The following is a 23,130-nucleotide window of genomic DNA, read 5'->3' on the forward strand; positions in this document are numbered from 1 at the left end:
ATAGTAGGTAGTATGTATGTTTGCACTGGAAGTGAGGTGAAATAACAAAAAACCCTATCAGGAAGCTTTTGGCCGTTGAATGTTAATACTACTGTAAGGGTAGGAATCCAAACAGTAGCATTGTTGTCCGTAGTTTTTCTATTTAAGCGGCGAGCTCTAACAACGGCACCAAAACCCTCAGGGACTACTAAAGATGAGACTACCTCCTCTAGAGCCCACTCCACTGGCACATTTCTTACTATACCCATACGGGTAACATTGAATGAAGGAATTATAGCAATGTATTTAGATGCAGCAAGAGCTGAGTGATCCAGGAAGGTATTAGCCGCATTCGCTGATTTAAATTCCACAGACACTCGATTACGACCAATACGCTTCACACCATCCTTAATTATGTCCTTGATGTGATTTTTATGTAAGAAGAGGCCGAACTTTGTCGGACGAAGGGAAGTACTAGAGGAGAGTTCACAATCACTACTTACATGGATCAAAAACGGAGCTGCGTCCTGATCTGAGTAACGTCTTTTTGACACTTCATACTCAGTTACAGAATATACCGACTGGATCGAGCCGACTGTTTGGGCGATAGTATTTTTTTTCTGTAAATGATTAGATTTGGAGTCATCTAAATTTTGCCTTTTTCTTGAAGAGGGGATCGGGACCGGGTCAATTAGGTGCGGAAGTCAAGGGAATCATGGTTAGGAATACAACCTCCCCCAGGATCGGGGGGCTCACCACCGTACATATCTATTCTAAACAAATACTTACTTCTACTACAACACACATATATACACACAGAATACTAAATAGACAATCAACAGAAATTCAACAACAAGGACAACACCGGACAACTAAAATAAGAACTCAAATTTGTACTAAACACTTGTTCCAGCAAGTTCCTCTCCGTATAGACTCTGTTTATCAATCACTATGCCAATTTACAATAAATCAAATTACGCTCCTTCGATATTATGTCAACTATATCTGTTCCACCATTCGGTATCTTAATATGATAATATCGAATTAATAATAATTTAACTGTGTTTGAAATATAATTAGGAATGAATTTAACGCTTACATGTTTAAGTGCTTTTCTTATTCTTCCTGGCAATCTATCCCAGCATTAGCCAGGGTCACTATTTTAACTGAATATATAATAACAGTAACGTAATTTTGTATATAATATTGTTTATCGTTGTTTTAGACTTGGAAAAGATTAGCTCTGTTGTTTGAACCCGTTAAAGTCAAGTTACTGCAAAACTTGATCGAAGTTTAAAGTTGAATAACCGTGGAATTAAATAAAAAAAACTCACAAAAGGACATCGTTATATCCTTTTTTATCGAATGCAACAAAATATAATATCCATACTAATATTATAAATGCGAAAGTAACTCTGTCTGTTTGTTACTCAATCACGCCTAAACTACTCAAACGATTTGCACGAAATTTAGTATGGAGATATTTAGATACTCGAGAAAGGATATAGGCTACTTTTTAGCCCGGGAAAATGACGCATTCCCATAAAAACATTCAGGTGGGCCGATCGCTTTCACGCCTAAACTACTGAACAGATTAAAATGAAATTTGGTAAGGAGATAGTTTGAGACTTAAGAAAGGATGTGAGTTACTTTTGACCGCAGGAAAACAACGCATTCCCATGGGAAAAATTACGTTTCTGGCCAGGGAAGGAAAAACAAAAAACATCGTATATAAAAATGTATTGCAGTAAACTATCTTCTTCTTAAAATATGTTAACCTTACCAAACCTATGACAATCACACTCAGTATGGCCTCATCCCATTTCGGCAGAATTCAAACATACGTACAAAAAAGTACAGCGCAGGTTTTTTCATACTACTATACAAAAAAACTATCCAATGCGGACGAAGTCAGGGGTAAAAGCTATATATAACTAATTCTGAAATATACGCGGACGAAGACGCGGGCAAAAACTAGTTTTTTATATTCCATAAAAATAATAGTAGGATTAAAAGTGATTTAGTACATTTTTATTAAAGAAAAGCAAAATTTACTCTTAATTTTATATTATATATCATATCTTTATTTTAAACATTGTTATAACATTGGAAATATTTTGGAAAATTCCTCTGGAAAATAGTTAATTTAAAGGATAATGTTTTTTTTTTATATATATTAGTAAATTTGGATAGCACCATATATTTTTTTATTATGCCTTGGCTTCATTCGCACTGGAATCGTGGAATATTATGCCAATGTCAACGTTTATATTTTTTTTTATTAGCAATTAATACATCAAGAAAATCCACTGACAGATAACTACGACGAAAATGTGTTATTAAAGAAAATTTAGTTTCCTATCTAAAAATATTTAATTTAATTTTATTTATCAATATTAAAAATATTGTCATTAAATTTACGTAAAATATAATTTAGTAATGAGATAAATTGTCATAAAATCTTTTTCTATTTTTCCTTTGGCTACTATTTGTCTATTACCGGTAAATTTCTTTAAAACAATACGTCAATGTCATGATATAAAATTTGACAAGTGACATTTCAAAACGAAGTTATTATAATCAAACCTATCACTTATTTAACATTTTTGACGTGTTTAAAAAATTATGCGTACGTAATGTCTTCTTGGTTAGAGCAATCGAAAGGTATTTAAAGTTAGTGATTAATTATAGATAAAAAATTTAAAACTCAAAGTTGTTTGTCATACGTTCGAAAAATTTTTTTAAAGTTACATACACATTTACTTGTAACACATAGTAAACGGATCATTGACCTTTACTTTCTGGTGAATTGTGTTGGGAAATGTTTCCTTAGTTTTTACAACGCCACCTATTGTTGAGTAGCTTTAGTCTTAATATGTCGGTAAAGTTGTATCAACTATCAAAAGCCGTTAGCCGACTACTCTTGTATATATAAACATAATGTTAGATCATATTTTATTTTACTGAAAATACGCAAGACAGTAAGATATTTTATTCGAACTTCGTGATGTAGGTATGTATGAATCGTCACTAAGAAGGATGTGAACTGTGAAGACTTGACTCGAGTTATTTATCTTCAGTTTGTCCCTGTATTATAAACTAGTTGAATATTTTGCAGGAAGGTATGTTTAAGTCATAATAATCTTATCTGTCCGTCGTCCGAACTCTCAAGAGTTATATCATTAATAACCCTAAATATAATTTGCAAGAACACAAGTCGCAATGACAACTACTTTCCCGCGTAAAAGTTATTAAATATTAAGCAAATGCCATCAGGCAGTGTCACTTCGGGTGCGTTCGTTTTTCTAAATTTCGGTACGAATTGGGTGTGTACTCTAAATATATAATATTCTAAATTAATTTCACGCGTTTGATATATTTAGTGAGTGGATTAAATTCGGGTTTTATGCCAGTGTTACCCATTGGTCATTAAGGTGACTATTGTTTAGGGTTTCGCGTTCTTTTGTCTGTATTTCAGTTGGTAATAAACTTATTATAATTAATTTACAACCAAGTCGATGTAGGTAGGTACAAAAATATTAACTTAAATGACATCACTGAACTTATGATCTATAAGTTGCAATTGAATTTTCCCGATGTATTACCGAAATCTAACTAAGCTGTAATCCTGGAACACATCATCATCATCATCATCATCATCATCAGCCTATCGGAAGCCCACTGCTGAGCATAAGCCTCTTCTCGCATGGAGAAGGTTTGAGCATTTAATCGCCACGCTTGCTCAAGGCGGGTTGGCGATTTCAAACTTATAATTTGATATTATAAGACCAGGTTTCCTCACGATGTTTTCCTTCACCGTCCGTCAGTGGCGTCTAAATACTGTTAGAAAGTACATATGACTATGAAAAATCAAATTGGTACTTGCCAGGTTTCGAACCCGCGCCCTCACGTGAGAGGCGGGCCTTTAACCTCAAGGCTACCACGACTTCTATGTAATCCTGGAACACGCTTCTATGTAATTAAAGCAAGAATAATAAATTTCCATGACTCATAGACTTCAACAGCCATGAGAGAGATATTGTTATTATTAGTTCTTTCATTTTCATTCCGTCATGTTTAAGAGACAAAGGAAACGACACAATTATAAAACATACATACATTTATTTTTGGTTCCAATTTTTAATTCAAACTGGATATTTTTTTCATGCACATTTAATAGATAAAAGAATTTTATTCACATCAGTATAATCGGAATTGGGATCTGAGTTCTGCCGGCATGTCGCTAAAGCTGTTGAAGCACACGCAGATGCGGTTGCGACCTGGCTGCTTGGGGATGAATCCTGGTGGGTATCGACCTATAACGAAAGCATTTTTGTAATTGATATTTCTAAAAAAAACTATTTCAACTTCACAAATAAACTGGTTTGAAAATCAAACTATAAAAGTTAAGGCTACTGCAAAATGTGCCGCTCACCACCACGTGGAGGAATTAGGGTAGGTCTGCCGGGTCTGATACCACCATGTCTTGGCTTTTTGCCTTTCGGACGACTTGAATCAGGTTTACGTGAACTATTGGGGCCTTTTTCGGCTGAATTTGGTTTTTTACCATCGGGTTTACTAGCTGGACCTGGGGATAAAAGAATTAAGTTTTTAAATTCATACTGCCTTGAATACTAAATATCTTAAAAAAAATCAATTTCCTATCATGTACATCTTTAGGTTTCTTGCTACCCTTGGGTTTCTTACCTCCTGGCTGGCCACCGTTCCTGTCAGGGCTGTTGTCGTCGGGTTGGTCGTCATCATCCGGTGACTCATTGTTGGGTTGATTTCCACCTTTGGGTTTCTTGCCACCCTTGGGTTTCTTGCCTCCTGGCTGGCCACCGTTCCTGTCAGGGCTGTTGTCGTCGGGTTGGTCGTCATCATCCGGTGACTCATTGTTGGGTTGATTTCCACCTTTGGGTTTCTTGCCACCCTTAGGTTTCTTGCCTCCTGGCTGGCCATCGTTGCTGTCAGGGCTGTTGTCGTCATCATCCGGTGACTCATTGTTGGGTTGATTTCCACCTTTGGGTTTCTTGCCACCCTTGGGTTTCTTGCCTCCTGGCTGGCCATCGTTGCTGTCAGGGCTGTTGTCGTCATCATCCGGTGACTCATTGTTGGGTTGATTTCCACCTTTGGGTTTCTTGCCACCCTTGGGTTTCTTGCCTCCTGGCTGGCCATCGTTGCTGTCAGGGCTGTTGTCGTCATCATCCGGTGACTCATTGTTGGGTTGATTTCCACCTTTGGGTTTCTTGCCACCCTTGGGTTTCTTGCCTCCTGGCTGGCCATCGTTGCTGTCAGGGCTGTTGTCGTCATCATCCGGTGACTCATTGTTGGGTTGATTTCCACCTTTGGGTTTCTTGCCACCCTTGGGTTTCTTGCCTCCTGGCTGGCCACCGTTCCTGTCAGGGCTGTTGTCGTCGGGTTGGTCGTCATCATCCGGTGACTCATTGTTGGGTTGATTTCCACCTTTGGGTTTCTTGCCACCCTTGGGTTTCTTGCCTCCTGGCTGGCCACCGTTCCTGTCAGGGCTGTTGTCGTCGGGTTGGTTGTCATCATCCGGTGACTCATTGTTGGGTTGACTTCCACCTTTGGGTTTCTTTGGGCTCTGGTCGTCGGGCTGTTTATTATCGTCTGGTGAAACTTCTTTGGGTTGCTTTCCAGCTTTAGGTTTTTTGTCATCACTGGGTTTGTTTTCTTGTGGCTGATCTTTTACATCCGGTTGGTCGTCACTGGGTTGTTGGTTATTGGGACTACCAGATGGCGAGCCTGTTTTAAAATGATAAAGGTCAGTGTAAGCTATTGTTGGTCACTATTATTTTCTTTAGTTTGCAAAAAATAAGGAAGCCCAAGGTATTGAATGTTAACTTACTGGCGGAAGCGGTTGTTTCTGTTGTCGTCTTTGTTGTGACTGTGGTTGTTGTTTGTCCAGGCGGGTTTCCGTCACTGGGTTTATTTCCACCTTTGGGTTTCTTGCCACCCTTGGGTTTCTTGCCTCCTGGCTGGCCATCGTTGCTGTCAGGGCTGTTGTCGTCATCATCCGGTGACTCATTGTTGGGTTGATTTCCACCTTTGGGTTTCTTGCCACCCTTGGGTTTCTTGCCTCCTGGCTGGCCATCGTTGCTGTCAGGGCTGTTGTCGTCATCATCCGGTGACTCATTGTTGGGTTGATTTCCACCTTTGGGTTTCTTGCCACCCTTGGGTTTCTTGCCTCCTGGCTGGCCATCGTTGCTGTCAGGGCTGTTGTCGTCATCATCCGGTGACTCATTGTTGGGTTGATTTCCACCTTTGGGTTTCTTGCCACCCTTGGGTTTCTTGCCTCCTGGCTGGCCATCGTTGCTGTCAGGGCTGTTGTCGTCATCATCCGGTGACTCATTGTTGGGTTGATTTCCACCTTTGGGTTTCTTGCCACCCTTGGGTTTCTTGCCTCCTGGCTGGCCATCGTTGCTGTCAGGGCTGTTGTCGTCATCATCCGGTGACTCATTGTTGGGTTGATTTCCACCTTTGGGTTTCTTGCCACCCTTGGGTTTCTTGCCTCCTGGCTGGCCATCGTTGCTGTCAGGGCTGTTGTCGTCATCATCCGGTGACTCATTGTTGGGTTGATTTCCACCTTTGGGTTTCTTTGGGCTCTGGTCGTCGGGCTGTTTATTATCGTCTGGTGAAACTTCTTTGGGTTGCTTTCCAGCTTTAGGTTTTTTGTCATCACTGGGTTTGTTTTCTTGTGGCTGATCTTTTACATCCGGTTGGTCGTCACTGGGTTGTTGGTTATTGGGACTACCAGATGGCGAGCCTGTTTTAAAATGATAAAGGTCAGTGTAAGCTATTGTTGGTCACTATTATTTTCTTTAGTTTGCAAAAAATAAGGAAGCCCAAGGTATTGAATGTTAACTTACTGGCGGAAGCGGTTGTTTCTGTTGTCGTCTTTGTTGTGACTGTGGTTGTTGTTTGTCCAGGCGGGTTTCCGTCACTGGGTTTATTTCCACCTTTGGGTTTCTTGCCACCCTTGGGTTTCTTGCCTCCTGGCTGGCCATCGTTGCTGTCAGGGCTGTTGTCGTCATCATCCGGTGACCCATTGTTGGGTTGATTTCCACCTTTGGGTTTCTTGCCACCCTTGGGTTTCTTGCCTCCTGGCTGGCCATCGTTGCTGTCAGGGCTGTTGTCGTCATCATCCGGTGACTCATTGTTGGGTTGATTTCCACCTTTGGGTTTCTTGCCACCCTTGGGTTTCTTGCCTCCTGGCTGGCCACCGTTCCTGTCAGGGCTGTTGTCGTCGGGTTGGTCGTCATCATCCGGTGACTCATTGTTGGGTTGATTTCCACCTTTGGGTTTCTTGCCACCCTTGGGTTTCTTGCCTCCTGGCTGGCCATCGTTGCTGTCAGGGCTGTTGTCGTCATCATCCGGTGACTCATTGTTGGGTTGATTTCCACCTTTGGGTTTCTTGCCACCCTTGGGTTTCTTGCCTCCTGGCTGGCCACCGTTCCTGTCAGGGCTGTTGTCGTCGGGTTGGTTGTCATCATCCGGTGACTCATTGTTGGGTTGACTTCCACCTTTGGGTTTCTTTGGGCTCTGGTCGTCGGGCTGTTTATTATCGTCTGGTGAAACTTCTTTGGGTTGCTTTCCAGCTTTAGGTTTTTTGTCATCACTGGGTTTGTTTTCTTGTGGCTGATCTTTTACATCCGGTTGGTCGTCACTGGGTTGTTGGTTATTGGGACTACCAGATGGCGAGCCTGTTTTAAAATGATAAAGGTCAGTGTAAGCTATTGTTGGTCACTATTATTTTCTTTAGTTTGCAAAAAATAAGGAAGCCCAAGGTATTGAATGTTAACTTACTGGCGGAAGCGGTTGTTTCTGTTGTCGTCTTTGTTGTGACTGTGGTTGTTGTTTGTCCAGGCGGGTTTCCGTCACTGGGTTTATTTCCACCTTTGGGTTTCTTGCCACCCTTGGGTTTCTTGCCTCCTGGCTGGCCATCGTTGCTGTCAGGGCTGTTGTCGTCATCATCCGGTGACTCATTGTTGGGTTGATTTCCACCTTTGGGTTTCTTGCCACCCTTGGGTTTCTTGCCTCCTGGCTGGCCATCGTTGCTGTCAGGGCTGTTGTCGTCATCATCCGGTGACTCATTGTTGGGTTGATTTCCACCTTTGGGTTTCTTGCCACCCTTGGGTTTCTTGCCTCCTGGCTGGCCATCGTTGCTGTCAGGGCTGTTGTCGTTATCATCCGGTGACTCATTGTTGGGTTGATTTCCACCTTTGGGTTTCTTGCCACCCTTGGGTTTCTTGCCTCCTGGCTGGCCATCGTTGCTGTCAGGGCTGTTGTCGTCATCATCCGGTGACCCATTGTTGGGTTGATTTCCACCTTTGGGTTTCTTGCCACCCTTGGGTTTCTTGCCTCCTGGCTGGCCATCGTTGCTGTCAGGGCTGTTGTCGTCATCATCCGGTGACTCATTGTTGGGTTGATTTCCACCTTTGGGTTTCTTGCCACCCTTGGGTTTCTTGCCTCCTGGCTGGCCACCGTTCCTGTCAGGGCTGTTGTCGTCGGGTTGGTCGTCATCATCCGGTGACTCATTGTTGGGTTGATTTCCACCTTTGGGTTTCTTGCCACCCTTGGGTTTCTTGCCTCCTGGCTGGCCATCGTTGCTGTCAGGGCTGTTGTCGTCATCATCCGGTGACTCATTGTTGGGTTGATTTCCACCTTTGGGTTTCTTGCCACCCTTGGGTTTCTTGCCTCCTGGCTGGCCATCGTTGCTGTCAGGGCTGTTGTCGTCATCATCCGGTGACCCATTGTTGGGTTGATTTCCACCTTTGGGTTTCTTGCCACCCTTGGGTTTCTTGCCTCCTGGCTGGCCATCGTTGCTGTCAGGGCTGTTGTCGTCATCATCCGGTGACTCATTGTTGGGTTGATTTCCACCTTTGGGTTTCTTGCCACCCTTGGGTTTCTTGCCTCCTGGCTGGCCACCGTTCCTGTCAGGGCTGTTGTCGTCGGGTTGGTCGTCATCATCCGGTGACTCATTGTTGGGTTGATTTCCACCTTTGGGTTTCTTGCCACCCTTGGGTTTCTTGCCTCCTGGCTGGCCATCGTTGCTGTCAGGGCTGTTGTCGTCATCATCCGGTGACTCATTGTTGGGTTGATTTCCACCTTTGGGTTTCTTGCCACCCTTGGGTTTCTTGCCTCCTGGCTGGCCATCGTTGCTGTCAGGGCTGTTGTCGTCATCATCCGGTGACTCATTGTTGGGTTGATTTCCACCTTTGGGTTTCTTGCCACACTTGGGTTTCTTGCCTCCTGGCTGGCCACCGTTCCTGTCAGGGCTGTTGTCGTCGGGTTGGTTGTCATCATCCGGTGACTCATTGTTGGGTTGACTTCCACCTTTGGGTTTCTTTGGGCTCTGGTCGTCGGGCTGTTTATTATCGTCTGGTGAAACTTCTTTGGGTTGCTTTCCAGCTTTAGGTTTTTTGTCATCACTGGGTTTGTTTTCTTGTGGCTGATCTTTTACATCCGGTTGGTCGTCACTGGGTTGTTGGTTATTGGGACTACCAGATGGCGAGCCTGTTTTAAAATGATAAAGGTCAGTGTAAGCTATTGTTGGTCACTATTATTTTCTTTAGTTTGCAAAAAATAAGGAAGCCCAAGGTATTGAATGTTAACTTACTGGCGGAAGCGGTTGTTTCTGTTGTCGTCTTTGTTGTGACTGTGGTTGTTGTTTGTCCAGGCGGGTTTCCGTCACTGGGTTTATTTCCACCTTTGGGTTTCTTGCCACCCTTGGGTTTCTTGCCTCCTGGCTGGCCACCGTTCCTGTCAGGGCTGTTGTCGTCGGGTTGGTCGTCATTATCCGGTGACTCATTGTTGGGTTGATTTCCACCTTTGGGTTTCTTGCCACCCTTGGGTTTCTTGCCTCCTGGCTGGCCATCGTTGCTGTCAGGGCTGTTGTCGTCATCATCCGGTGACTCATTGTTGGGTTGATTTCCACCTTTGGGTTTCTTGCCACCCTTGGGTTTCTTGCCTCCTGGCTGGCCACCGTTCCTGTCAGGGCTGTTGTCGTCGGGTTGGTCGTCATCATCCGGTGACTCATTGTTGGGTTGATTTCCACCTTTGGGTTTCTTGCCACCCTTGGGTTTCTTGCCTCCTGGCTGGCCATCGTTGCTGTCAGGGCTGTTGTCGTCATCATCCGGTGACTCATTGTTGGGTTGATTTCCACCTTTGGGTTTCTTGCCACCCTTGGGTTTCTTGCCTCCTGGCTGGCCACCGTTCCTGTCAGGGCTGTTGTCGTCGGGTTGGTCGTCATCATCCTGTGACTCATTGTTGGGTTGATTTCCACCTTTGGGTTTCTTGCCACCCTTGGGTTTCTTGCCTCCTGGCTGGCCACCGTTCCTGTCAGGGCTGTTGTCGTCGGGTTGGTCGTCATCATCCGGTGACTCATTGTTGGGTTGATTTCCACCTTTGGGTTTCTTGCCACCCTTGGGTTTCTTGCCTCCTGGCTGGCCATCGTTGCTGTCAGGGCTGTCTTCGTCGGGTTGGTCGTCATCAACCGGTGACTTATTGTTGGGTTGATTTCCACCTTTGGGTTTCTTGCCACCCTTGGGTTTCTTGCCTCCTGGCTGGCCACCGTTCCTGTCAGGGCTGTTGTCGTCGGGTTGGTCGTCATCATCCGGTGACTCATTGTTGGGTTGATTTCCACCTTTGGGTTTCTTGCCACCCTTGGGTTTCTTGCCTCCTGGCTGGCCATCGTTGCTGTCAGGGCTGTTGTCGTCATCATCCGGTGACTCATTGTTGGGTTGATTTCCACCTTTGGGTTTCTTGCCACCCTTGGGTTTCTTGCCTCCTGGCTGGCCACCGTTCCTGTCAGGGCTGTTGTCGTCGGGTTGGTCGTCATCATCCGGTGACTCATTGTTGGGTTGATTTCCACCTTTGGGTTTCTTGCCACCCTTGGGTTTCTTGCCTCCTGGCTGGCCACCGTTCCTGTCAGGGCTGTTGTCGTCGGGTTGGTCGTCATCATCCGGTGACTCATTGTTGGGTTGATTTCCACCTTTGGGTTTCTTGCCACCCTTGGGTTTCTTGCCTCCTGGCTGGCCATCGTTGCTGTCAGGGCTGTTGTCGTCATCATCCGGTGACTCATTGTTGGGTTGATTTCCACCTTTGGGTTTCTTGCCACCCTTGGGTTTCTTGCCTCCTGGCTGGCCACCGTTCCTGTCAGGGCTGTTGCTGTTAGGGCTGTTGTCGTCATCATCCGGTGACTCATTGTTGGGTTGATTTCCACCTTTGGGTTTCTTTGGGCTCTGGTCGTCGGGCTGTTTATTATCGTCTGGTGAAACTTCTTTGGGTTGCTTTCCAGCTTTAGGTTTTTTGTCATCACTGGGTTTGTTTTCTTGTGGCTGATCTTTTACATCCGGTTGGTCGTCACTGGGTTGTTGGTTATTGGGACTACCAGATGGCGAGCCTGTTTTAAAATGATAAAGGTCAGTGTAAGCTATTGTTGGTCACTATTATTTTCTTTAGTTTGCAAAAAATAAGGAAGCCCAAGGTATTGAATGTTAACTTACTGGCGGAAGCGGTTGTTTCTGTTGTCGTCTTTGTTGTGACTGTGGTTGTTGTTTGTCCAGGCGGGTTTCCGTCACTGGGTTTATTTCCACCTTTGGGTTTCTTGCCACCCTTGGGTTTCTTGCCTCCTGGCTGGCCATCGTTGCTGTCAGGGCTGTTGTCGTCATCATCCGGTGACTCATTGTTGGGTTGATTTCCACCTTTGGGTTTCTTGCCACCCTTGGGTTTCTTGCCTCCTGGCTGGCCACCGTTCCTGTCAGGGCTGTTGTCGTCGGGTTGGTCGTCATCATCCGGTGACTCATTGTTGGGTTGATTTCCACCTTTGGGTTTCTTGCCACCCTTGGGTTTCTTGCCTCCTGGCTGGCCATCGTTGCTGTCAGGGCTGTTGTCGTCATCATCCGGTGACTCATTGTTGGGTTGATTTCCACCTTTGGGTTTCTTGCCACCCTTGGGTTTCTTGCCTCCTGGCTGGCCACCGTTCCTGTCAGGGCTGTTGTCGTCGGGTTGGTTGTCATCATCCGGTGACTCATTGTTGGGTTGACTTCCACCTTTGGGTTTCTTTGGGCTCTGGTCGTCGGGCTGTTTATTATCGTCTGGTGAAACTTCTTTGGGTTGCTTTCCAGCTTTAGGTTTTTTGTCATCACTGGGTTTGTTTTCTTGTGGCTGATCTTTTACATCCGGTTGGTCGTCACTGGGTTGTTGGTTATTGGGACTACCAGATGGCGAGCCTGTTTTAAAATGATAAAGGTCAGTGTAAGCTATTGTTGGTCACTATTATTTTCTTTAGTTTGCAAAAAATAAGGAAGCCCAAGGTATTGAATGTTAACTTACTGGCGGAAGCGGTTGTTTCTGTTGTCGTCTTTGTTGTGACTGTGGTTGTTGTTTGTCCAGGCGGGTTTCCGTCACTGGGCTTATTTCCACCTTTGGGTTTCTTGCCACCCTTGGGTTTCTTGCCTCCTGGCTGGCCATCGTTGCTGTCAGGGCTGTTGTCGTCATCATCCGGTGACTCATTGTTGGGTTGATTTCCACCTTTGGGTTTCTTGCCACCCTTGGGTTTCTTGCCTCCTGGCTGGCCACCGTTCCTGTCAGGGCTGTTGTCGTCGGGTTGGTTGTCATCATCCGGTGACTCATTGTTGGGTTGACTTCCACCTTTGGGTTTCTTTGGGCTCTGGTCGTCGGGCTGTTTATTATCGTCTGGTGAAACTTCTTTGGGTTGCTTTCCAGCTTTAGGTTTTTTGTCATCACTGGGTTTGTTTTCTTGTGGCTGATCTTTTACATCCGGTTGGTCGTCACTGGGTTGTTGGTTATTGGGACTACCAGATGGCGAGCCTGTTTTAAAATGATAAAGGTCAGTGTAAGCTATTGTTGGTCACTATTATTTTCTTTAGTTTGCAAAAAATAAGGAAGCCCAAGGTATTGAATGTTAACTTACTGGCGGAAGCGGTTGTTTCTGTTGTCGTCTTTGTTGTGACTGTGGTTGTTGTTTGTCCAGGCGGGTTTCCGTCACTGGGTTTATTTCCACCTTTGGGTTTCTTGCCACCCTTGGGTTTCTTGCCTCCTGGCTGGCCACCGTTCCTGTCAGGGCTGTTGTCGTCGGGTTGGTCGTCATCATCCGGTGACTCATTGTTGGGTTGATTTCCACCTTTGGGTTTCTTGCCACCCTTGGGTTTCTTGCCTCCTGGCTGGCCATCGTTGCTGTCAGGGCTGTTGTCGTCATCATCCGGTGACTCATTGTTGGGTTGATTTCCACCTTTGGGTTTCTTGCCACCCTTGGGTTTCTTGCCTCCTGGCTGGCCACCGTTCCTGTCAGGGCTGTTGTCGTCGGGTTGGTTGTCATCATCCGGTGACTCATTGTTGGGTTGACTTCCACCTTTGGGTTTCTTTGGGCTCTGGTCGTCGGGCTGTTTATTATCGTCTGGTGAAACTTCTTTGGGTTGCTTTCCAGCTTTAGGTTTTTTGTCATCACTGGGTTTGTTTTCTTGTGGCTGATCTTTTACATCCGGTTGGTCGTCACTGGGTTGTTGGTTATTGGGACTACCAGATGGCGAGCCTGTTTTAAAATGATAAAGGTCAGTGTAAGCTATTGTTGGTCACTATTATTTTCTTTAGTTTGCAAAAAATAAGGAAGCCCAAGGTATTGAATGTTAACTTACTGGCGGAAGCGGTTGTTTCTGTTGTCGTCTTTGTTGTGACTGTGGTTGTTGTTTGTCCAGGCGGGTTTCCGTCACTGGGTTTATTTCCACCTTTGGGTTTCTTGCCACCCTTGGGTTTCTTGCCTCCTGGCTGGCCATCGTTGCTGTCAGGGCTGTTGTCGTCATCATCCGGTGACTCATTGTTGGGTTGATTTCCACCTTTGGGTTTCTTGCCACCCTTGGGTTTCTTGCCTCCTGGCTGGCCATCGTTGCTGTCAGGGCTGTTGTCGTCATCATCCGGTGACTCATTGTTGGGTTGATTTCCACCTTTGGGTTTCTTGCCACCCTTGGGTTTCTTGCCTCCTGGCTGGCCATCGTTGCTGTCAGGGCTGTTGTCGTCATCATCCGGTGACTCATTGTTGGGTTGATTTCCACCTTTGGGTTTCTTGCCACCCTTGGGTTTCTTGCCTCCTGGCTGGCCACCGTTCCTGTCAGGGCTGTTGCCGTCATCATCCGGTGACTCTTTGTTGGGTTGATTTCCACCTTTGGGTTTCTTGCCACCCTTGGGTTTCTTGCCTCCTGGCTGGCCACCGTTCCTGTCAGGGCTGTTGTCGTCGGGTTGGTCGTCATCATCCGGTGACTCATTGTCGGGTTGATTTCCACCTTTGGGTTTCTTGCCACCCTTGGGTTTCTTGCCTCCTGGCTGGCCATCGTTGCTGTCAGGGCTGTTGTCGTCATCATCCGGTGACTCATTGTTGGGTTGATTTCCACCTTTGGGTTTCTTGCCACCCTTGGGTTTCTTGCCTCCTGGCTGGCCACCGTTCCTATCAGGGCTGTTGTCGTCGGGTTGGTCGTCATCATCCGGTGACTCATTGTTGGGTTGATTTCCACCTTTGGGTTTCTTGCCACCCTTGGGTTTCTTGCCTCCTGGCTGGCCATCGTTGCTGTCAGGGCTGTTGTCGTCATCATCCGGTGACTCATTGTTGGGTTGATTTCCACCTTTGGGTTTCTTGCCACCCTTGGGTTTCTTGCCTCCTGGCTGGCCACCGTTCCTGTCAGGGCTGTTGTCGTCATTATCCGGTGACTCTTTGTTGGGTTGATTTCCACCTTTGGGTTTCTTGCCACCCTTGGGTTTCTTGTCTCCTGGCTGGCCACCGTTCCTGTCAGGGCTGTTGTCGTCATCATCCGGTGACTCTTTGTTGGGTTGATTTCCACCTTTGGGTTTCTTGCCACCCTTGGGTTTCTTGCCTCCTGGCTGGCCACCGTTCCTGTCAGGGCTGTTGTCGTCGGGTTGATAGTCCTCGTCTGGCGAGTTATAGTCAGGTCCTTTTGAAATAGAATGTATCAATTGAATTTAATTTTTGCTTTTATTTAACAGTCATATTTGTTGTAGAAAGATAGCTATATATATATTTTGTGTTCGGCTTACCTTGCGTTATTGTTTCTTTCTTGGTTATTGTCGTTGAACTGGTTTGGTCTTGCTCAGATAATTCCTTGCTAGATTTGGTTACGACTGTCGTTATCGATTCGCTAGTTGTTATTTCCTGAGGATATTTGCCTCCTCTTGGTCTCTTGCCATGTTTTGGTTTCCTCAAATCATCTGGCCGAGGTCCTGGCGGTAGGAGTTGCTTATAATAAATTAATTACTTTTGTTATGTATATGTAATTGTGATTTTTTTACCTTTCGAACACTTTTTAATTGGTTTTTTCTTATTGTTGTTAGAATCAACGTTATTTGGCTTGTCGTTATTCGATGGAGAATCTACGAAAAAAAAAAAAATTAATATACACGTCTTAAATTATTCTGAATAAAACATTATCATTATTTTTAAAATATAACACTGTATTCGCAATTGTTGAACGTGATTATATAAGTCGAAGTACCACTAGTTTGTAATTTTTTTCATTTCTTTAAAAATTTGTCTCTTATCTAAGAACCGCAGTCAGTAGACATATGTTTATTATTCCAAGACATTCTTACCCGAATTGGCTCTTGTTTCTGATATGATCTTAGTCACGGTGGAGGAACTCTGTTTTTCGTTTGATGCCTTGGCATTATCTGTAGTCACAACGGTTGTTTCAGTTTCTCTTGTTATAACTTCGTCAGGGTTTCTCCCGCCAGGTGCCTGTCCACCTTTAGGTTTCTTCCCTCGCAACCAAGGCTTCTTTGGAATCCTTCCAATTATTGGATGTTTCGCCCCTTTTTTTTAAAAAATGAATATTACATTATGATGAACGTATACATTTCAATATACATAGTTACTAATTATCTTAGTTTTTTAGTATACATATCTCAAAATCGATGTCTATATAAAATAAAATCTACCGGCGTCGTTATCGGCAGTCAATAATTTTGTATATTCAACATTTCCGGAATGATTTTGGTTCATAAGTTCAGCTACCATTTGTGCCAGACTGCCAGGAGCTCGTTTATTGCTAACTTTAAAAACACCGTTACAGTTAATCGGTGATTAACTTTGAAATATCTATTTATTTTATGATAATCATATAAAAAAACAAACCTCCTGAGATTTGAGCTCCGACGCCAATGTCGATACCAATATTATCGACCGGGAGAAGTCCGGGTTTCTGTATTGGTGATCGTAACGGAATCCGTGGATGGTGTCTCAGTATTGGGTGAGGAATACGTCCAAGTTTTCCCTTGGAGTGTGACGATTCAATTTGAGAACCTGAAAACAATTTGTTTATCAGCCATCCGCAGTAAAATAAAATAAATAGTTATGGTATGATATACAAGTAAGTATAGGTATGAAAATTCGCTGCTAGCTAAAGGAGAAATCCTCTGAATCGATAGAATAAAAAAAAAAATATACATTATTTGGGATGTTTAATGACACGAAGACTTCTCAACATTCAATGGATTCACCGTGCGGGTGTCGGGTCCATCGTTGCAGGGAGAGGAGCTTCAACAGCGCCTAGGACTTGCGACCCAGGCGTAGGTTTAATAGGTCCCTATCTAACGCGTAATAAACGCTCACCTACACTGTTCCTACTTTAAATTATTCGTACTTCAGAAAGCGGTTGGTCTTTAGCGTATAGTTGAAAAAATACTTAAAATGACTCACCGGAACTGTATTGGTAATTTTTGCTTTCATTTTCATTATCAACGGTTGATTCCGAATCTGAGTTCCAATAGCTCTTGCTGTTACCATCATTTAGGACACCACCAGCGATGTTATGGTGTCGTCCATGGTTCCTTGATCTGCGGTGATCGCTTGAACCTTGGGCGAATTTCCTTTCAGAGTTGAGCTTTCTTTCCACAACCCCAGACGTCAAGTCAAGTGCGCCATGGCCAATGTCCTCTGCAAAAATTTATTGTTCAGTACGAATACAGCATATGATTATTATACGAGGGGGGGGGATCTTGGAATTAGAGTCATGGTCGTTGGAAAGGCCAGCGTTAGGTTGTTTCGTTATTAAATTATTTTTATGCTCATATAATTTTACACCTAATTCTGTTTGTACAACCATAACGCTACCTTGACCTTTACTAACCTTCTGGTATGAAAGTCACTTTCACTATTGGTTTACCAAAACTGTCCAATTCTTCTTCCTCGAAGTACGTGTATTGTAAACCATTATCTGCAAGTATTGCCATGGTAAATGGACTTGCTCGGACTTTATTTCACTAGTCTAGGGCATATCTAAGTACGGCTTTTCGATTCAACATATTTAATAGCTCTTCTGTTTATATTCTACCTAACTTTATTGTCTTGTTCTTTTTAATTAAACAATTTTTGTGACACAATTTCTATATAAGTAAACATTAAAATTCACTATTCTAAAAACTGACAGGAAATTTTATACGAAGTTTTTGTATAAGAAGTGATTTTTTTTTTTAAATTACAATCTCTGTGAGACTATTTTTTTTATTATTTCCACGGTATCCCAATAAAACATTATATCTCACCTGGGAGTTTGAACACGAAATTCTGATCATCTGAAAAAATATTAAAAACATATGAACTACATATATAATTAACTATATTTTGGTGAAAAAATTATCAAACATACATAATTATTATTATTTTTTTCTGTATATATACTCCAAGTTTGATCGTCGCTAAATACGCAGAGTTAATAGTTTTTTATTCACATAAATTTTTACATAGCATTAACGTGGGTAGAATGACAAAGTGTAACGATTCATATTCAGTGACTATGCGAACTTATAATACGCGTACATACACAATAAAGGAAACTTCTTTAAATCATTTAAAAAATATGTTCTAATTTCAAATACTGCATTTGTCTGTCTGTTTATGCAGTCAATCTCAAGAACGGATGGTTCGATTCTGATTGGACTTTCGGAGATAATCTGATGATATCTGGAGTAACTTCATTTTTATTCTCATAAATATATTACTATTAGATACTATTTTGTACAGAATATTATAACTGACGTAACAAAAGAGAGTTATGTTTTATAACAAAATTAAAATTTTTTTTTGGCTTTATTATAAACGTATGACACTTACTGACTGGTTGTCTCGCTCTTACGAAATGGGGGTCTGCGTTAACACACAGCACCTGAAAAATGTTTGTAAAAAATATTATTTTATCCAAAAATCGTCTTTGGTATAAACAAAATGAGGAGTTATTATTGAATGACTTTAAACGCTCCGTACGTAGGCTGTACTAACATATCATATATATTTTTTTTACAAAATTATCGTCTAAATTATATGAAGATTATCAGAAAATAAACAACTATATGTATTAAAGACTTGTTATATACAAAATGTTATGCAACTTACACCCAGCGCGAAGATAAGCACCAAATTCATTTCGGTCTAGGATGTCTTATCCTTACAAGACCATGAATTGATAGCTGTCAGTAACCAGCGCCCCTTTTTATACCACCCACAATATTATGCAAATAAAATAAATTAAAATTAAACAATACACTGGACAAATATGATTATTGGTAATAAATTAAATTCTCGCATCTGTTTAAATAGTAATTTTGGATTATGTGAAAAAAAAATATGCTTAATGCTGTAACAGCTAAGCAAATAGATTGTACTAAATCATTAATTTTTTTTGAGAATACGAGTTTTTTTTTTTTACGAAACATTGTGTACACTAAAAAGTTTTAACTTAATCGGTCAAAATTAAGTTAAGCTTTTTTAAATAAGTTGTATAAGTGAGAGCTTTTAATGGGACCTATATATATATTTGAGACAATTTTTTTGGCAGATAGCTGATTTAACATAGATCATAGGCTTATTATTTTAGGATATTATTTTTTTATTATATGTCGTGTCATAAGAATATAAAGAAACCTTACTTATCCATCTGCTAGACAGTTGTCATATAACAAGTTTATTTTAATTTAAATAAAAACTACTTTTCAAACTATTGTAAAAATTTTTTTTTCTAAAATATGCTAAAAGTTGTGCGGTACGCTGCGGTACGATTATTCCTTATTTATCTTATAATCGTCTATCCACCAAATCATGTACATAAATCTCCTACAGTTGAACATCATCAACATACTAGGAGGTGCACCTTTCTCCTCCCGCTTAGCTAAAGAAAAAGCTCTAAAATTTAAATTTCAAGTCCCAAGTATGATTAAAATTACTCCAGTTATAGGCTATCGAACAGATAACCTCGACTAGATCGTACATCCGGTCGCCGAGATCATCTCCGTGGATGAACGGCCAGAGTCGCCAGTATATTCCGCTCGCTTCACCCAATAAACGTACGTTTAAGATGCTATGGCATGTAAAACAAACTAGAAAAATGTCGTTATATTCACATTTAAATTTCGAGCCTTTTTTAATCTATGTCAAGTTGAACATTATCTGTGCTTCTATATTTTTCCTTTTTCCCGCCCCGTTCTGTGAACGTCACAAGTGAATTAAACTTTTATTGCCATTTAAAAATCCCTCAACAAAAAAAAACATTTTTATAGAGACTTCACCTAATAACAATATGAGTTTTTGACGTTTTATAAATAAAAATAAGGAAATTCAGGTTAGTGCCTAATATATATGCATACCTATATACACCTTATGTATTAATGCATTTTAATTAGGTATGGACATAGCTTAGCCCACACGCCACGTGACAGAACAGATGTGCCTTCTGATGAGATACGCACTCTCTCTGTAAATGCAAACTCATTTCTTCTTCGAGTTTATAATTTTGTTATAAATAAATACATAAATACTTAAAAAACAAATAAACATTATGTAAGGGAAGCTGCTAGAATGATTTATAGAAACTTGCATTATATTCACGAGATAAACGTCTCAAAAAATCAACATTTTTATATTGATATGTGATGGTACCTTCTCCATGTGAGACTCTTTTCACATGGAGAAGGTATCAAAGGCCTTTGCTCAGCAGTGGGCTCCGATAGGCTGATGATGATGTGACGGTAATTATATTTTGCGAGAAAAATTTACTTATAACTCATTTTTGGCACATACTTGGTCGTTATCTGGTTTCCGAAATTACGAACCTTAGAATTAATCTCGATTAGGAACTTATATTTGGAATATATATTGAAAATTTTGCTGTGGGACCTCACAAAATGGTAGCCTTATTTTTACGAGGTGGTTATTTAAAAAATTTATTTACATTCAACTTTATATATATATTTGGACTCCTCTTACATTAAAAATATTGAAGCGTTTGTTACGTATGCGGCCCATACCTATGTAAAAATTAACGAACGTAGCCGGGGCAACACTATTGTATAGATATCATATGACTTTCCTGACTCCGCGAAACGCACATTCCTGATACCACACAAAAAATGGCATGGCATTGCTATCCTGGCATCGGTTTTTACTTTTAATACATATTCTTGGAACAGCCTACATATAAGTAACTTTCGTAGGTTTCCTCCTATCTCTGGCGGGTCTAAAACGAATATAATACATATTTAGAATGCATTTAAATATTAACATATTTTTATATATAAGACGTGAAAATTTTCCTCTACGATTTTTTCAATCGAGAATACAACTCTATGTTAGTTTCTTAACAATCGTAGATTCAGAATTACCGTTGAACAGAATTCTATTAAATTGCTCGCTATTTATTATTTACAATAAAATCAATTTTCTTTTAAGATCTTGGTATATACGAGTATATTATTATCAAATGTATTAGATATTTGATTTATATTTTAAAGAGTAATTTAAATAATATAAGTTGGTTATTCTGTTGTTTTTGTACGTTTTCGTTATAGAACCTTAAAAGGTAGGTTCAATGGACTTTCCCAGTTCGGGGTCCGAGCGAACCGGTCGACCATCGACGCCCTCAAACGCCTCAGGGCGGTGACGGAAGAGCCGGAACGCAGTGGAGAGGTAGTGGTTGCGGTGTCGTTGGACATCGCAAATGCCTTTAACACGGAGCAGCCGTACGGTAAAAGTACAACGTCAGCGCTGCGCCCGGTCCTAGAGCGTTGGATGAGGCGGAAACGTAAACCCCTCACTTTCAGTCTGACGCAGGTGTTCACCGGGCACGGGTGCTTCGGTGACTACTTGTGTGAGACGGCCAGAAGAGAGCCGGGAAAAGGCTGTCACGAGTGCGGTGCCGCGGTGGACTCGGCCCAGCATACCCTCGAGGTGTGCCCGAGATGGGCTGCGCAGCGCCAAGACCTCGTGTAGGCTCTCGGCGGGGTGGACTTGTCGTTTTCGACCATCGCGGAGAAGATGCTCGAGAGTGACGAGTTCTGGCTGGCGGTATCCTCCTCCTGTGAGACGGTCATGTCCACGAAGGAGGCATCTGAGCGGGAAAGGGAAGCTGCAGCTGATGCACCCTCCCTCCGCAGACGACGTACAGGAGTGCGCCGGAAGCAATTCCAACGCCTCCAATAGCACCCCTGTGCTCCGGCTGGGGTCGGGCTGGTAACCCGACTCAATTTCGTCTCATGAGACAGTTTCCTAGAGCCCGTCAAATATCCTATTAACAGGACTTTTATATTGATTTTAAATACATTTCACTACTCTAAAGACTGCAAAATTCACAGCCCAGGTTCCCGTTACTTTGGGAATCAGTCAATTTTTTACTTTTAACTAAATCTGTCAATTCGTACCAAGGGTACTGAAGTATTATTTAACTTTGGAAAAAATGGATCGCTGCATACCCCCTCGGCAAGGACTGCTGACCGGTTGGCTGTCTAGGCATCCCGGGAAGCATGTTTAGCTATACATGCCTGTCGTTTTACCCACTAATATAACCAAGTGTACCTTCCCTTATATAGTGGAACATTAAGGGATCTCTCTCTGTCCCATTCACCCCGATAAGGGTCATTACGCTTGCGTACTTACAAACTAAAAGTACGCTTTAAGAATGTGGTATAAGTTAGACGTCGCTTATCTTTATGGTGTCGTAGCCTTCAAACGGATGCACCGATTTTGATGCTGTTGCCTCATTATAAAACCCGTTTCTTAGTTTCCATGTTTGGTTATAAAGGTCCAGTAGTGTAAAAGTGTCGGCTCTTTAAAAAAAATGTGATATTTTTGGTCCATGGCCACTAGATGGCTTCGTACGTGGGTTTTTTAAAAGGGTGGTATTATATTACATCTCTCTATCTCTTCACTGCAGAGTGAAGATGAAATGAGATGATTTTTATTAAAACATTACTAAATTTAATTGTTCCTTCACTTCTCCCAATACGTCTCTATCTTGTAGCGGAAGTGTAATTAAAATCTGTTCATTCTTTACATAACGCAGCCCTAAAGTAAATATTGATATATAAGAAAAGACTGTAATATTAATTACGGGGTCTTAAATGACCAATAAGCAGTTACTGCGCATATTAAAATCACTAACTGGTGATTAAAGATCAACCTACCTAATTTTTTTTTTAATTTTATACGGTTATAGTATATATAGAGGTGGTAGAGCCTAGCTGTGGTCATGTTAGTACAGCTCGAACATAGGCTGGCTCGACCGGGGAAGCACCACGCTCTCACAGAAGATCCGCGTGGAGTAGTCTTTAACGGCTGCGTTTCGTCCGATGAGTGAGAGAGCCGGTTGCCCTTTCTCTTTCCCACTCTTTCCTCTCCCTCTTCCTTAATAATCAAGGTTATCAAGGTCTGCTCGTTTGCCACCTTTGACATATAAAAGCGGTATAGCTTCCAGTGGAAGTAAGTTTTGATATCCTGAATGATTATTAAAATGAGACTATCCCTCAGGATCCTTTTAGTTTGATTCTTAATAATAAAATCATCCGGTCTCCTAACATCGGTGACTCCCAAAGTTTTTTATTTAATATGATATGCGATGTGATCAAAATAGGTTTAACAGTTAAAATAATTCGTAAATAATGAAATATATTGCCTTTGTGATGTGTATAACAAAATAATATTGTAGTTCTCATTGACGTCAACTGTAGATAATCTGATTTTTTTTCCTAAATTCTTGAATACAGTTACCGAGTGGGACATTGTCTGTTTATAATAGAAGAATTTTTAGGTGGAAGAAGAATATCATAGCAGCGTCTCAAATA

The 23,130-nt window shown here is 42.3% G+C and overlaps 1 protein-coding gene across 12 annotated transcripts; it reads right to left on the bottom strand.

Annotated features, from left to right (window-relative positions):
- Positions 1-4,081: 4,081 nt before the first annotated feature.
- LOC116778440 (collagen alpha-1(VII) chain-like) lies at positions 4,082-18,487 on the bottom strand. Of its 12 annotated transcripts, XM_061525813.1 has the most exons (29): positions 18,416-18,487; positions 18,137-18,188; positions 17,569-17,598; positions 17,154-17,240; positions 16,724-16,960; positions 16,160-16,327; positions 15,619-15,837; positions 15,319-15,399; positions 15,067-15,249; positions 14,073-14,963; positions 13,659-13,748; positions 13,376-13,555; positions 13,148-13,255; positions 12,938-13,027; positions 12,337-12,834; positions 12,054-12,233; positions 11,706-11,933; positions 11,508-11,597; positions 11,102-11,404; positions 9,938-10,993; positions 9,620-9,829; positions 8,437-9,516; positions 7,807-7,896; positions 7,176-7,703; positions 6,870-6,959; positions 5,849-6,766; positions 4,687-5,745; positions 4,415-4,567; positions 4,082-4,295 (listed from the first exon to the last, which is right to left on the bottom strand). In XM_061525813.1, exons 1-29 carry the CDS (start codon positions 18,443-18,445, stop codon positions 4,180-4,182), a joined length of 9,045 nt encoding a protein of 3,014 aa, XP_061381797.1. In that variant the 5' UTR covers positions 18,446-18,487; the 3' UTR covers positions 4,082-4,179. The 12 variants fall into 12 exon arrangements, with proteins under 12 accessions (XP_061381797.1, XP_061381800.1, XP_061381804.1 ...); XM_061525816.1 differs by lacking the exon at positions 13,148-13,255 and having other exon boundaries at positions 12,938-13,147; positions 14,181-14,963; XM_061525820.1 differs by lacking the exon at positions 13,148-13,255.
- Positions 18,488-23,130: the final 4,643 nt, after the last annotated feature.

This window comes from Danaus plexippus, chromosome 31 (genome assembly GCF_018135715.1).
Source record: "Danaus plexippus chromosome 31, MEX_DaPlex, whole genome shotgun sequence".
NCBI lineage: Eukaryota > Metazoa > Arthropoda > Insecta > Lepidoptera > Nymphalidae > Danaus > Danaus plexippus.